General features: G+C 30.5%; 1 protein-coding gene across 1 annotated transcript in view; it reads right to left on the bottom strand.

Annotated features, from left to right (window-relative positions):
• Positions 1–14,719, bottom strand: part of LOC139513729 (protein boule-like) — a 28,060-nt gene that overhangs the window by 11,866 nt on the left and 1,475 nt on the right. The window contains exons 2-6 of the mRNA XM_071302484.1: positions 5,432–5,554; positions 5,104–5,195; positions 4,731–4,788; positions 4,005–4,088; positions 2,992–3,010 (exon numbers count right to left, since the gene is read on the bottom strand). Coding sequence (XP_071158585.1) covers positions 2,992–3,010; positions 4,005–4,088; positions 4,731–4,788; positions 5,104–5,195; positions 5,432–5,554 — 376 coding nt within the window. The remainder of the gene's footprint in view (positions 1–2,991; positions 3,011–4,004; positions 4,089–4,730; positions 4,789–5,103; positions 5,196–5,431; positions 5,555–14,719) is intronic.

The raw sequence follows: 14,719 nt of genomic DNA, 5'->3' as shown, positions 1-14,719 counted from the left end.
AAACTATTATATATATATATATAGGTTGTGCTTTATGGTGCAGATTTTACTGTCAAGTGCTTATTTATAAATTTAAAATATTTATAACAAACTTTGTCTTTAATGTTATTAACAAATTTCAAATTAAGAAAAACTTGTTGCAAGGATAAATCAGATAAATTAAAACAACTTCAAATGAAGATTTATTTTTAGGCAATATAAATGCTGAGAGTTTTATTCTTGCATCACTAAAAATGTCATTACAGAAAGATCTTACTTTGTTGATGGTGGGGTGGGTTTTTTATGAGAAAAATTATGTGTGGTGTTACAGAAATCAAATCATAAATTTAACCAGTATTTTACATTTCTGCCTATTTTCTCATCCCTTGCTTCCACATGTTCAGATTTGAGTGTTTCTGATAAAGGTTTGTCCAGAAAAGCACTGGAGAGTTTGATATCTTTCACCTCTCATTTTCAGACACACAAAATACATTTAATTTTGAGGGAATTGCACAACTATGGGGAATTACCTAATAACTTTATTTTTATATCAAAACAATTTTAAACAAAAAAGAAAAATACTTTTCTATTTACATTTGTGTAATGTTGACCTTTTGCACCCGACAGTAAAATCAAATAGTATATGTATATTTAGCACGATTGCAATATGCAGATAATTTCAACACCATTTAAAACCAGTCATACAAATCTAACTGCCAACATACCCCCCCAGTAAAATTACCAACAGTTTATATTACCAGATAATTTATATATACCACACACTAACCAAAAGGTTGTGGTGTATAGAATGGCTTAGACCCATAATATACACTTTGTCAAAGTTTAATATGAACATTTCCTTTGAATATCAGAAGGATTTGAGAGAAGTTGTATGACTGATTTCTGATGGACTTAACACAAACTAGTGAAGTGTTGTTACGCTAAGGTTGGGTGTCCAACTCATGCTAACTCTGCTATAAACAACAACATGGATTACATCATTATATAATAAAACATGGGTAATAACCAACAATTTTAAAATGCAATAAACTTCAGTTTATATCCAAAAAGTGACTGTCAACTACTTGTTATGGCGCTTTCCCCAGTTCTTAATTCAGAACAAAATTTTGCAACTGAAAATATTGAAAGTTAAAACTAACAACACAAGATAACTAAAATATTTGTTGTTTTGCAGTGTGGACACTCATGACAAAGATTTGTGAAAGTGCTTTGGATGCATAAAAGATTGAAATATGCATCTAATTTACAATAATACAATTAAAAGTCCAAAGGTTTTCAACAATACATTTTTGAGAAATAATTTCAATGAAACCAAACCAACTAGCCAAATACATGCACACGATGTACATGTAAATCATATAAAATGTATACAATCTTTATGCATCATTTCAAAGCAATTAAGTCTTTGTCATTTTCCTTTATAAATGATTACAATGCTATGAGAAGATAAATTTCAAAATAGCCAAAAGATTTAGATTTGTCTTCTTTACCTGGGAAAATCGTATAATGAATAATAAAATACTAATTCAATTCGATAGTGCACCCTGCATGCCAAAAAAACTGCAAAAAAGATAACGGTAGTGTTTTTGTGTGTACAGAACAGAAACAAAGTAACATCAGTCAGCAGGCTTGAACGTTCAGGCATCAACTACCTTATATACTCTTGGGTGCTGTCTTCAAGCTGAAGAAAAAGGGTAACTTTTCATAGAAATAGTTACTTTAACAGACCTCACCATTAGTCCATTCTAATTTAAGTACTGTATTTTTTTTTGTAATTGAGCAAAAAATGAAAAGTGTCAGGTGCAAAACGATAAAAAAACATGCTTAGCATGTACAATAATAAAATTAAATATCATTGAACAGGAAGTGACTGTCCAAGATATCTAAAATAAGATTACTCTGTATAACAAAATATTGTAAGTTTTCATACCAAAAATCATATCATTTCTTAGTATAGAGACTTATTAAAATGTAACCAAGTTACAAACAACTTATCTCAAAAACTTTGGTGTTCATCTTAAATAACTTATAAATCCTAAAACATAAATAAAAATTGGGAACTCTGTAATCATATTATTTAAAAAATCATAACCAGTCTTCAATTTACAGTCTATTCCTATATAAAGAATCTCAATAATCTCCCATGACATACCAATGGTTGGAAAATAACAGTGAGAAAATTGTAAAAGTTTCTAATGAGGTGACTTACAAGTAAGCACCAATCAATCAATCACAAATAAATTCCATTTCGAATTACTAATAACACTCTTTCACAGTTAAGTTTATACCAATCATTTGAAATAAATAACAAGAATGTGTCCATAGCACATGGATGCCCCATCCGCACTCATTTTATATGTTCAGTGGACCGTGAAAATGGGATAAAATCTCTAATTTGGCTTTAAAATTAAAAAGACAATTTCATAGGGAACATGTTTTACTAAGCTTAAAATTAATTGGACTTCAACTTCATCAAAAACCACCTCGACCAAAAACTTTAACCTGAAGCAGGGTAGACGAACGGACGAAACGAACAGACCAGAAAACATAATGCCCATAAATGGAGCATAAAAAATATTGACCCCCTCTCTAACTTAAAATTTGTTTTAAATTCTGAATTTTAATAGTGGCTTCAAACAGACTTGAATTTTTATTGTGTGTTCTTATATTGTACTGTTACACCACTGTCCTAGGTTAGGGGAGGGTTGGGATCCTGCTTACATGTCTAACCCGCCACATTCTGTATGCAGCAATACCCATGCTTCTTTAATACAATAGTAATTTTTATTGCCACTTAGTATTTGATATTATTCCTGTTATAGAAGGTAAATAAATTCCAAGGTAAACCACTTCATCATTATTATCTAGAAGTGATCTGTAAAAGTCATCATCAGGTATCTATTTATAGATGTTGTTACCACTCAGGTGTAATTATCATGCAGTATGTTGTCACAGTGTGTTGATGTGCATTAAACTTCTTTTTGTACTTACCATAGGCTCTGGGAATTATCTGTAACAAAAAGCATGCAAATTATATAACAACTTTCTAATTAAAAATAACCACCATCACTGTTTGAAGTTTTGTCAGTGATGATGAGTATATATTTCATCGTTTTGAAAGGCACTAATAATTGATTTATATTTTAAAACTTGTTTAGTATCTCAATATGTTTCTATAACAAACTGTTGGTATCAACTTTTTTAATTTTTCACAAGTGTGCCAATTAAAAATGAAAAGATTGAGACACAAGAAGGCAGATGTCAACTACTCACTGCTTCTGGACTATTAGTTTTCATTTCCTATGTTTTTTAATGGAATTACACTTGAATATCATATTGATCAAATACAGACAATTCACATCATTTAAAAAGTTTCAATAAGCCTATTGAAAGCCCAGATTTTAAATTTAAAACTTATGCAATAAAACAACTTTTGCTTTTAATAACTATGCAATACATATACATGCAAGTCTCCCCCTATTTTTCAACAAGTACAAGATTTGACCCTAAATCATAGGTCATATTAAATAATTTTTAAATAAATAGCACCAGGAAAACTATTATCAGTCATATTTAAAAACCACAAGTAAACATTATAAAAAAGAAGTTATACTTCCAATTGATTGTTGGTTTTCATTCCTTATTTATAATCATATAATAAATTCTGATGGCTATAATATTCAAACCCATCAAGGTTATGTACACAATTATTTGCCAGGAAATAACTAAGTAGGTCATTTAAGAAAAATGAAAAAAAGCGAATAAATTTCAATTCTTTTAAATACTGAAATTACGGACAGATCAAAATAGATGACTAAATGTTAATTTTAAAATAAGTCTTGAAATAATTGATGAGCGGAAAAAACAATGATAAAACAGAATTTACTCTCAGATATCAGATTATCAATAGGTCAGTAACTAATATTGCATCAATAGCAGCAATAAAGACAAGTCTTTAAAAATCCTGTCATAAGAACATTTAAAATGATATAAAAGTAACTAACCACAGCTTCTTGTTCCAAACTGACTTGTTTTCTTATTGCTGGTCCAATATTTAACTTTCTGTCTCTAAATACCAAATTCTCCGACTAAAATAAAGAACAATATCAAGGTAATCACTAGAATCTAAGAACAGCAATTCATTATACCCTGTTGCAACACTTGAACAGTATTCATAAGTGTAGAGAAATGAAGGCATGCAAGCAAAAAACAGGACAATTTTGAATGTAACTTATACTACTAACTTGGCTATATAAACTCTGGTCACAATTTTTAATCTTTTTTCTTTTTTTTTACTTTCAGTGATCATTGTTATGACGGGTTACTCCTTATTAAAGAAGTATTATTTGGCCCATGAAATTAAAAATATAAGTAAAAACATTCAAGTTTTTAAAATAAGAGTTTTATGGAATAGTTTTGACAAAATAGTCAAAACCCAAGTCCTTACTCAAAAAAAACTTAACTCACACAAGCCATTAGCATCTTTGTAAAAACATCTTATAGCAAAATACATAAGTAAAAACATTCAAGATGCATAGACAGACACACTAAAAGCAATTCTATTTAAATCATTTTCCGGATGACTTCAATTTGCATTTGTTAAAACATTGTTACAATAAATATATACACAAAATTATTCTGGAATATAGATTTCTTCTCCTTTATATTTCAATTTTTTTTAAATCAATGAAAAAGAAATACAGTATTCCAACTATATACAGTCCACTTACTTCATTTTTAATTATTCTGTCAGCATCTTCCTGGTTTTCAAAGGTAATGAAGCCATACCTATGTTAAAAACAAATTCTTTGTACATATAACTTCAGTAACTCTTACAGAAATACATCTTTCGAGTTTTAACAACAAGTTTAATCATGTAAATACAACCTTACAATTAAAATATCTATACTTTACTTCTGGCAGAATTCCTGAATATTTTCAGACCACTACATTTTGTGCATGTTACAATTCAGACTATCTGCACAATGTGTTATTAATTGTTGTTTGATGTGACAAATGCAATCAGGTTTTCACTCCAGAACTTTTGTTTAATAGGAGTACATGCATGACAGCTTAAAATATATTTTTGTAAATCTTACTTACCCTTTAGAAACTCCAGCTCTATCAGCAATAATCTTGGAATCTTTGACTGCTCCATAAGCACAGAAGAAATTCTTCAATTCATCTTCAGTTGTCTATAAACAATCGGGGAACATTTAACAGATTAATCATGTCCAGTTTAAATTTATGTTTTATATGCAGACATAAACATATCAATGGGACTTGATAAACATGTATAAAATGTATGCATTGTAGGTCTACAAAACAATGTGTACACATATAGGGATACTAATGAGACATTTGTTTTACTAATAAAATATTAACAAATGGAGAAAGCAATTCAAATGACAATGACTATAGATTAACTTACATTTGCTGCTATGCCACCAACAAATATCCTGTTTGGAATCACTGTCCCATATTTTGGAGCATGTGTCCCACTCAAAGGTGTTGTTGATGGGGTTATGCAAGGGGATATGTCTGCTGATGTTGACTACAATTGAGAAAAAACACATTAGCTTATTTAACATGTTTAATTACATGTAGGATTCAAGTACATTGTCCCACAGAACTGTCAAAAGTATACAAGAATGCAGTGTATGAAACCTCCGCTCGCCAACTCGCCAAATACGAGTAAGAATCATATTTGGTGAGTCCAGGTTCAATAGAACTCGCCCTTGTGGCAAGTAGATCTTCTGTGACGACTTTGAATTAAGCCATCAAAAAGATTGTATCAAAAAACATTTTTCCTGCAAAATCTATACTGTTATCCTTGACTTCTATTTAAACTGGGGCCCAGATGATACCAAAAGAAATGCCCATCAAAATCCAAAAATGATTTTATCTTTCTGAAACACAAAATGCAATTACCTTTACACATCTAGTGGATGCCAGGCCTTAAAACTTTTCAAACTGCACAGGTAAGTCTGTACATAGAGTAGTTTTTGAGGTAAAAATACGGCCATATTTCTCCATTTGATGAACCTTAATCCAGCTTTTTAATAACATGAAAAGAAGGCAAAGGTCAGCAAAATAATCTTTACAGTGTACATAGCAGAACAATATTTGTTTTTCTCATAGCATAAATATTGTAACAAGAGTGCACACGCTGAAATGTCTCGCCTTCTATACTAATCATTGATATTATGTTGATAGTCCTAAGTATAAAGCTAAGCTTTATTACAACGGTCACATAAACTTAACATTAATCAAGATAACTTAACAGAGACCAATGAACCTTGAAAATGAGGTCAAGGTCAGATGACACCTGCCAGTTGGACATATACACCTTACAGTCCTTCCATACACCGAATATACTAGCCCTATTGCTTATAGTATCTGAGATATGGACTTGACCACCAAAACTTAACCTTGTTCACTGATCCAAGAAATGAGGTCGAGGTCAAGTGAAAACTGTCTGACATACACGAGGACCTTGCAAGGTAAGCACATATCAAATATAGTTATCCTATTACTTATAATAAGAGAGAATTCAACATTACAACTTTTTTTTCAAGTGGTCACTGAACCATGAAAATGAGGTCAAGAACATTGGACATGTGACTGACGGAAACTTCGTAACATGAAGCATCTATATACAAAGTATGAAGAATCCAGGTCTTCCACCTTCTAAAATATCAAGCTTTTAAGAAGTGAGCTAACGCCGCCGCCGTAGCCGCCCCCGCCGGATCACTATCCCTATGTCGAGCTTTCTGCAACAAAAGTTGCAGGCTCGACAAAAAGCATTAGTTAGGGTAACAGTAGCAACTTTGGAGCTATTTCTAAAATTGTTTAATACATAAAACAATTTGTCTATATTTTAAAATTATTTTTATTGAATAATTTTCAATTTTCATATATTGAGTTGTATTTTTTATGGTCTCTATTTTTTATTCTATTGTATCATTGGTTTTTTTATGCATTGTAAAGCGCTTAGAGTAAATGTTTATTTAGATAAGTGCTTTATTTAAGAGGTAGACCTAGGTTAAGGGAAATAACTCTTAAAATCATCAGTACGTTTGTGTCAGCAATTTTCATAAATATGTTCTAAGCTTCCTGGATACACAGATTATTTCCAATCTGTTTCAGGTAAATGCTTAAAATTCATTGACGAAACTCGACTTTTACAAACGCATTACTGATTTAAAGAGTTATCTCCCTGAACCAAGGTCTACCCCCTTAAGCACTGTAATCAATAATAATAATAATAATACAATAATTCTTAATATGATGGCGAGTTCAAATTTTTGGACACTCGCCAAGCTGGCAAGTGGGATTTCAATTTGGGGAGTTGAAATGAAAATCCGCTCGACAATTTGGCAAGTTTCAAGAAAAAAAAGGTTTCACACACTGGAATGTCAATATCAAGGCCAGTAAATTATGAAATGTCTGATGTTTGATCAGCCTGAAGTGTTCACTGTTGGTAGCATTGAGGACATCTAGTTAATAAACTTATTTGCCTGAAAAAATCAAGATGTATAGATACAACACAAATGGCCCCACTGGCAAAAAGCTTGACTCCATTTTAGAAGTGTAAAATAAGCTAATTTCAGACTTCACGAATGAATTTTATTTTTACAGGACATTCGGTCTGGCAAGCATCCTAGCTTTACCAGACCGAATGAAATTTTACCAGACCAATTTTTTTTACATCTAATTGTATATTATCCGACAAAAAACAACAAACATATGACTTTGTTGTGCCCTACTCCTCCCCAAAATGCACAAAATAAAACAAAATGATGTAACAAGAGGGTATATTGTTATGAAAGTTGTGCACAATTGCCTGAATGCAATTCAGTGAAGAGTAATGTCCCATTTTATTGGATTTTGACAATGTTTGTGAAATAAACATAATTTAGAGTTTCTGTATAAAATATTGTTTCCTGTTTCTTCTTTCTTTTTCATATATCTTTCGGTTTTCAATTCTAGTGTTTATATTTCATAGCTAAATTTTGTGATCTGCTTGGATTTTTATTCATTTATTGTATTTAAATCGGCAAACCCGGAATTATCATTATCCGTTCCTAGAATCTGATCCAGTTTTATTTACATTTCCGGTTGTGCCAATGATGGCATCCATTAATTGTTGTTTTTGACAGTCAGATATGTTTTTACCCCGATTTACACATTACTGGTTGGCGATGTTCGGCATAAAGCTAGCGGTTGAACAAAATAAACATCGCTGTGATGAATAATAAAGATGAAAATGAATTTGAGATCGTTTGGCAATTTTGCTAGAATTTTAGAAAAATCCATGAAAAAAACACCAGATATTCGGACCGGAATTCAACAAAATTTTACCAGACCGATCCATTATTCACCGAAATTGTCCAAAGGTCCGACGTATTTTGTGTAGTCTGAATTTGCAAAAACATTTTTTGACCTGTCAGTCATGGTCTGACAAAGCAATATAATATGTCAATTATATCTTGCAGAAAAAGACCAGCCAAGCCTTCCTTTCTGCTTATATTTCTTCTTTTTCATTTGTTTGGCTTAATGGGAAGGTTCCACTGCCTATTTATCCCACTCAAACTAAAACTAATATTTTTCAAAAAATTACCAAGTAAATCTATCAGTATCATCATGAGAATGAGTGATTTTTTACAATAGACACCATGCAGAGCTCCAGATAAGAATTCACAAATTGGGTTTTTTACCCATCATTTTCATATATAATTGGGTGATAAAGTTTTTTAATTGCATTATCAATTCCAATTCACCCCTCATGTTAATATCAAATTGGGTTTTTCACCACCAAGCTCCTTAATGTATTGGGTTTTTCATCAACACAATATTGAATATTTAGGCAATAGCAACCCCAGATTTTTTTCCATCTTAAATATGTTTCTTTCTTTGTTTAGCTGTTTTATTTGGTTTAGGGTTAGGGTTATTTGCTAGCTGTTTTATTTGGTTTATTCACTGAGGAGCAATTGCAGGTTTAATTTGTGTTCCGTTTTAAACCTTCTGCCAGTTTTGTATTTTCTCATATAAACTGTAAAAAAACGGATATGTCAATGTGTATTCACAGGCACTCGTCTTATACCTTTATATAATAAATTCTGAGACCAGTGCCTGTGTGTGTATTCATTAATTAACCATAAAAAAGAAATACATCAAATTCTGTTCTATTGCTTTAATTCATTTTGTTCCTTTAATCAACTTGAGATGTAAAAAGGTTATTTTTACTTAAAAAAAAATTGGACAAGTAACAATTTCATTTGGACAAGTAAGTTTTGGTATGTACTTGTCCTACGGGACAAGTTGAAAAAAAAGTTATTGTAGAGGCCTGAATGATAGGACATTTTTTTAGTTGAAACTCACTTTTGTCCACTGACCATTGCTGACTGTACATGGTCATACATGCGATTAATAACATAGTTATGAAAACATTTTTAAAATAGTATAAAATTCAGGGAAAGTTCAGTAAACTTGTGGGAAAGTGAATTTTTGATAACTTCTTTCCTTATTAAAATCCTAGAAAACTGGAAGTGCATGTGAACTTTTCATTTCAGGATTATTTTTATGAAAATTTATATTGAGTGGCACAGTTTGAGATGAAAAGCGAAATGTATTAGAAATTGCATAGTCTATGTTTTCAGTACTGCAACCTTGTACAAGAATTTGATTATCCAGGGAGTTTTTCTAGGAATAAATGTTATTTTGAGAAAAATGCATTTAGGGTGCAACATAGCCAATATGTGTTGTGTTGTTATTTGTACACAAAAGGGTAGGTCATTTCACCAATGAACATAACAAAATCAGATGCGGATCTAGAGGGGTTTTCAGGGGGCCCGGCCCCCATTTTCTGAGAAAAAATGGTCGATTATATAGGGAATTACTGAAGTATGACTGGAGCGGGCCCCCTCTTAAGCAGTCAGTGGGCTCCCACTTATGAAATTTTTTGATCTGCCACTGAAAATACCATCTATTAGACAAATTATAATAATCTTTATTGAAAAATTAAACCCATAAGGCATAAGGTTCAATCATGTAATACAATACAATATATAGAATAATAGAACATATTTTAAGAGTTCAATTATAAATCTATGTAAAAAAAACCTTCATAAGCTTGTCTGACATGGGTTTAACTCCCTCAGTTCTAAAGACTCCAATATGACAATTATATATTGTTTTTATCTTTATTTTTCTATTTCACTTACTTTCTGAACAAGGATGAATATTTTCTAAATAATAAATAATAACTAGAATACCAAATAAAACAGTCATCTCAACTGGTCTTTGAATACAAAGTCTGATGCCAGAACTATTCACATTTAGTCTTTAATATCACTTTTTTATACAAGTGATTATTGTGATAATCTTTATCTAAATAAAATGTTTTCATCAATTTCATATTTAAAAATTAAAAAGTAGACAAATGATTTATAGAATATTCAACAACTAGTCGAAGAATTCAAATAGAGAAAAATATTCAACGAGTGAACAAACAACACATTAATTCACGAATGCGAGTAGCTCATGAGTTAAATATCAGTGTTGTTCGCTCACGAGTTGAATATTTTTCTATATTTGAATTCTTTAATCAGTTTATATTCTTTTTATTACATTGGCAAATGGCTTTTTTTAAAGTAATTAATGTTAAACATGTATGGAACTGTATCTTTTTTCTACGCATTCTCTCTACAATAACGCACAAGTAAAAAATGATGATTAAAATTTTACTTATAAATTCAAAATCAATCTCATCATTTTATTCTGCAAAAATCCTGTTTTCCTTAGGGTTAGTGGTCTTTTGGGGTGTTCAGAGATGTGCACTGGTCAAATGACCAAACCCTATCAGACAATCTGGATCCATTAGTTTAAGAACTTTCTTGAACATGGAAGATTATATTGAACAGATATATCATGTTATAACATGTTATTTGCAAAAAAACAGGGACCCTTATTTGCCATTAGGTTGGTGAATAACCAAGTGATAACAAAAATTTGTTGTTGTAAAAACCACTTTTTATTTATATAGTTTAATATGTTATTTGAAGAAACTTTCCCTAAAGAATTATACATGCATCTTGTATTAATATATGCATAGAATAGAATAGAATATTTTTATTTCCAAAATTACAGGGCCCATAAAGGGCATAAAATCAGATACAATTGATTTACATAATTGGTAACAACAACAATAGAGGCATATACATATATATTTGGAATATAAGCATTGGTCAGAATCAAGCTAAAAACCACATATATATTGTGAATAAAAGAATAATAAAATTACATTATACATGTATATGTATTTATTCTCAAATTATTTACTTGACTTAGTGTCAGTGTTCAGGTTGAGGATGAAGTTCATTTTTTATTTAAATGTGACACTCATTTATTAAAAAGAGAGGAAATGATGCAAAATATATTAAAATCATGTCCAAACTTTCAAAATTTAAATATTGATAACAAATTAATTTGGATAATGAATAATGAGGATCCTAATGTACTATTTGCATTTTACAAATATATAGAAGATACTTAAAGGGATAATTCGTGATTTTTCACTTTTCATCTTATTATGTTCATAATACCATAAAAAACATATTCACCAAGTTTTATTTTGATATGAAATCTAATAAAGAAGAAAATTGGGAATTATTAATTTTATTTTTTGAAACTTCCCGACTTATGTGACGTAGTTTAAGTCTTTGATGCATGCCGGGAGTGAAAATATCTCATTTAAGTCTTGTTCGTTAACCATCTAATAACCCGATTTAAAGCGCATCGACGACTTTTGATGTAGCTATTAACCAACGAAAAATAAGTGATAGCCATGCAACTTTTAAAATAAGATCGTGTGGATTTTTTAAAACGAATTTTAATCATAAAGTAAATCATACAATAGAACATTTTTATGATTTTTTTTCTAAAAATACTTGAAACAAACATACGAAACTGACATGATCGATAGTGTATTAAAAATACATGTTTGTATTCTGACCTTTTTGCTTCATTCCAGCAATCATTTTCACTTGCTTGTACGGTGGAAACAATAAAATGTGTATTGTTTTGTGACACCTAAAGAATGTGGAATGCATAGTTTAACTCAAGGTAATTAAAAGATTAGCATTATCTAATTCTAATCTTTTGATCCTCATTCAGTGAAATCTAGGCGTCACGGTTCACTTGCATTTCAGGTGTGAACAACATTTCGTATCAATTGTAAACGGGAGTCAGACAAAGTTTCAGACACATGAATGTAAAAAAAAATAATTAAAATTAATTAACGGGAATAATAAGATCGCACAATAACTGGATAGCTGTTGTATATTTTTATATTTTGCATAAGATCACTTTTAATGAATTATGACTTTTGATTACTTTAGTAACGATAAAATACTGAATTATTTTAATTGAAGAATTTATAAATAAAAATAGCCTTCTAAACACGAGTTTATGAACTAAAAATTGTACTATTTCAAATTAGGAACGGCAGCCTTAAATATTTCAAACAGATCATTAACAATTGCAATTATATAATTTAGTCCATCCAAAGTGATCTTTAATTACCTATTGAGGAATTAAACTGCTCATCAAAATATTTTAAATCTCACAACACATGAATACTTCAGATATATTTGAAAACAGATGTTTTAAAAAATTGACAGGAAATTAAAGGATCAAATTGGAATGAAATCTACAAATTACGAACAGATATGCTTTTCAAGTGTGAAAAACATCAACAAAATTTATACATAATCGGGAATGTCCTTCTTAAAATACTCTTTGTCTCACACCGTAACTATATATAATACTTTAGCTATTTGACCAACGATGTATTAAAAAAAATGAACGAATTAAATGTCATCTTTCCCTATTTTTAAATGTAATTATAAGTCTGTTTCAACTGGCAAGAATACCACTAAAACGGACAAGCAGTTTATTCTTTAAATTGCTGTCATTGAATATCAAGAGAGAAAATAAATCCCGAAATTGATTTGAAACTTTGATACTCTATAGTTTTCCTGGAAAATATTCACATCCCTCGGTATTAGTGTACTTCCAGTTGCGTATATATTACATGCATGTCGGAACAATTGTGATGATGGCGAATGTCTTCCTTTTTTCGAGAACCATCTAATTGATATATAAATGTCCATAACTTCGATGAGCCAAATAAAGTTATATATCGACCTGTATTTAAATCTCTTCTTCTTCTTCTTTTGGTATACTACAGTCTATCGTCATTTGATGATTACATACTGTTGGCATACGTGGACTTGTCATTTTACAAAACTTTTACCCCAATTTACGCAAAATGTATGTTTCTTTCTTATGTTCTATGTATACATGTATATGTTTTAATTTGCGCTATAGGTCCGTAACTTATAATCCAGGCGTATATACGAATGGTCGACAAGTGCGTACATTTTTTTAAATCAATATTTCTGGCCTTCACCATTGACAACGAGTATCTATTACATTTTACCAAATTTACCCTATGAAAAAATATGTATATAAATTTTTATTTCATCAAATCTGTTTTTTTTTTTTGGGGGTATTATTTATATTTTTATAAATAATTTTCTTTTCATCAGAAATGTTATTCATAAACAAGCGTATGAGTTTAGTAATATCACTTTCGGACACGTAACATAGAGATGCATATTATACACCTAATAGTTCAAAATGGAAAGTTATAAGTTATCGGCCGTGTACACTTATCAATACACTAAGAAGTGAAACGATGCATGAATTTGCAAACTCGACAGGAAATCGCTTGAATACCTGGACGTGTCACCTCACACCCCCTACAAAGTCAATATCTTTGGGAGTAATACCTTTAGCCATGCGGGTGATCAGTGGAGCGAAGATCCTAATTTATTTGAATAAAGTTTATTACATAAAAGAATTATGAACTAATTAGATTTCCGAAAACAATTCAAGTTTCACGGGAGACTTATTTATGATTTGAAATTTTGACTTTTTCACTATTAAATTCCTATATTATCAGTCTAAAAATAAGAGATCATGGTTATTTAAAAAAAAAAAGAAGAACATTTTCAAGTTAGTTAACTAGTTAACTAGTCGGATAAAACAACCGTACGATTGACGAGATATCGACACGCAATTACGACTACATCGGGTTACTGTAGTTTTGGTCCTTAGACATATCGTGACTGCAAATCGGAGAAGGTGACAAAATGGCTGACCGCAGAGAATTGATACTCTAAATTTAAAATCGATGGTGATCTCTTATATAGCAGAATAAAACGTTAATATCTATGAATTTGAGCATTTTTATACAGAATAAACATAATATCAATTTTTGATTTTTTTGCGAAGTTTCCCTTTAAGAATTAAAGTACAACTTAATCTGCAATAACTAATTCATTATAACTCTTTAATATGAATTTGGATACCCTGTTAAGCCTGCACAGATCATAAGAAGAATTTCAAATTCTTTGGCACCGTCCCTTGATGATCTTTGCTGGCTGGACACAGAATCTATAATCTTAGAAATATGTTTTAAAAATATATTTTCAATAATTAAGGAGCTTGACTCATCTGCATTAAGTACAAGTAGGGACTCCCCTTTAAGCACCGACTCTTGGTGCTTTCTGCAGATAAGTCATATTAAATATCCTTTATTAAATAAACTTTGTTATTTGCAGTACACCTCATAGTCAAATGTGGGAGTGCT

Source organism: Mytilus edulis, chromosome 2 (genome assembly GCF_963676685.1).
Source record: "Mytilus edulis chromosome 2, xbMytEdul2.2, whole genome shotgun sequence".
In the NCBI taxonomy this organism is placed as follows: domain Eukaryota; kingdom Metazoa; phylum Mollusca; class Bivalvia; order Mytilida; family Mytilidae; genus Mytilus; species Mytilus edulis.
Note: the sequence above shows the minus strand (reverse complement) of the source record. Positions and strands in the feature narration are given on the sequence as shown.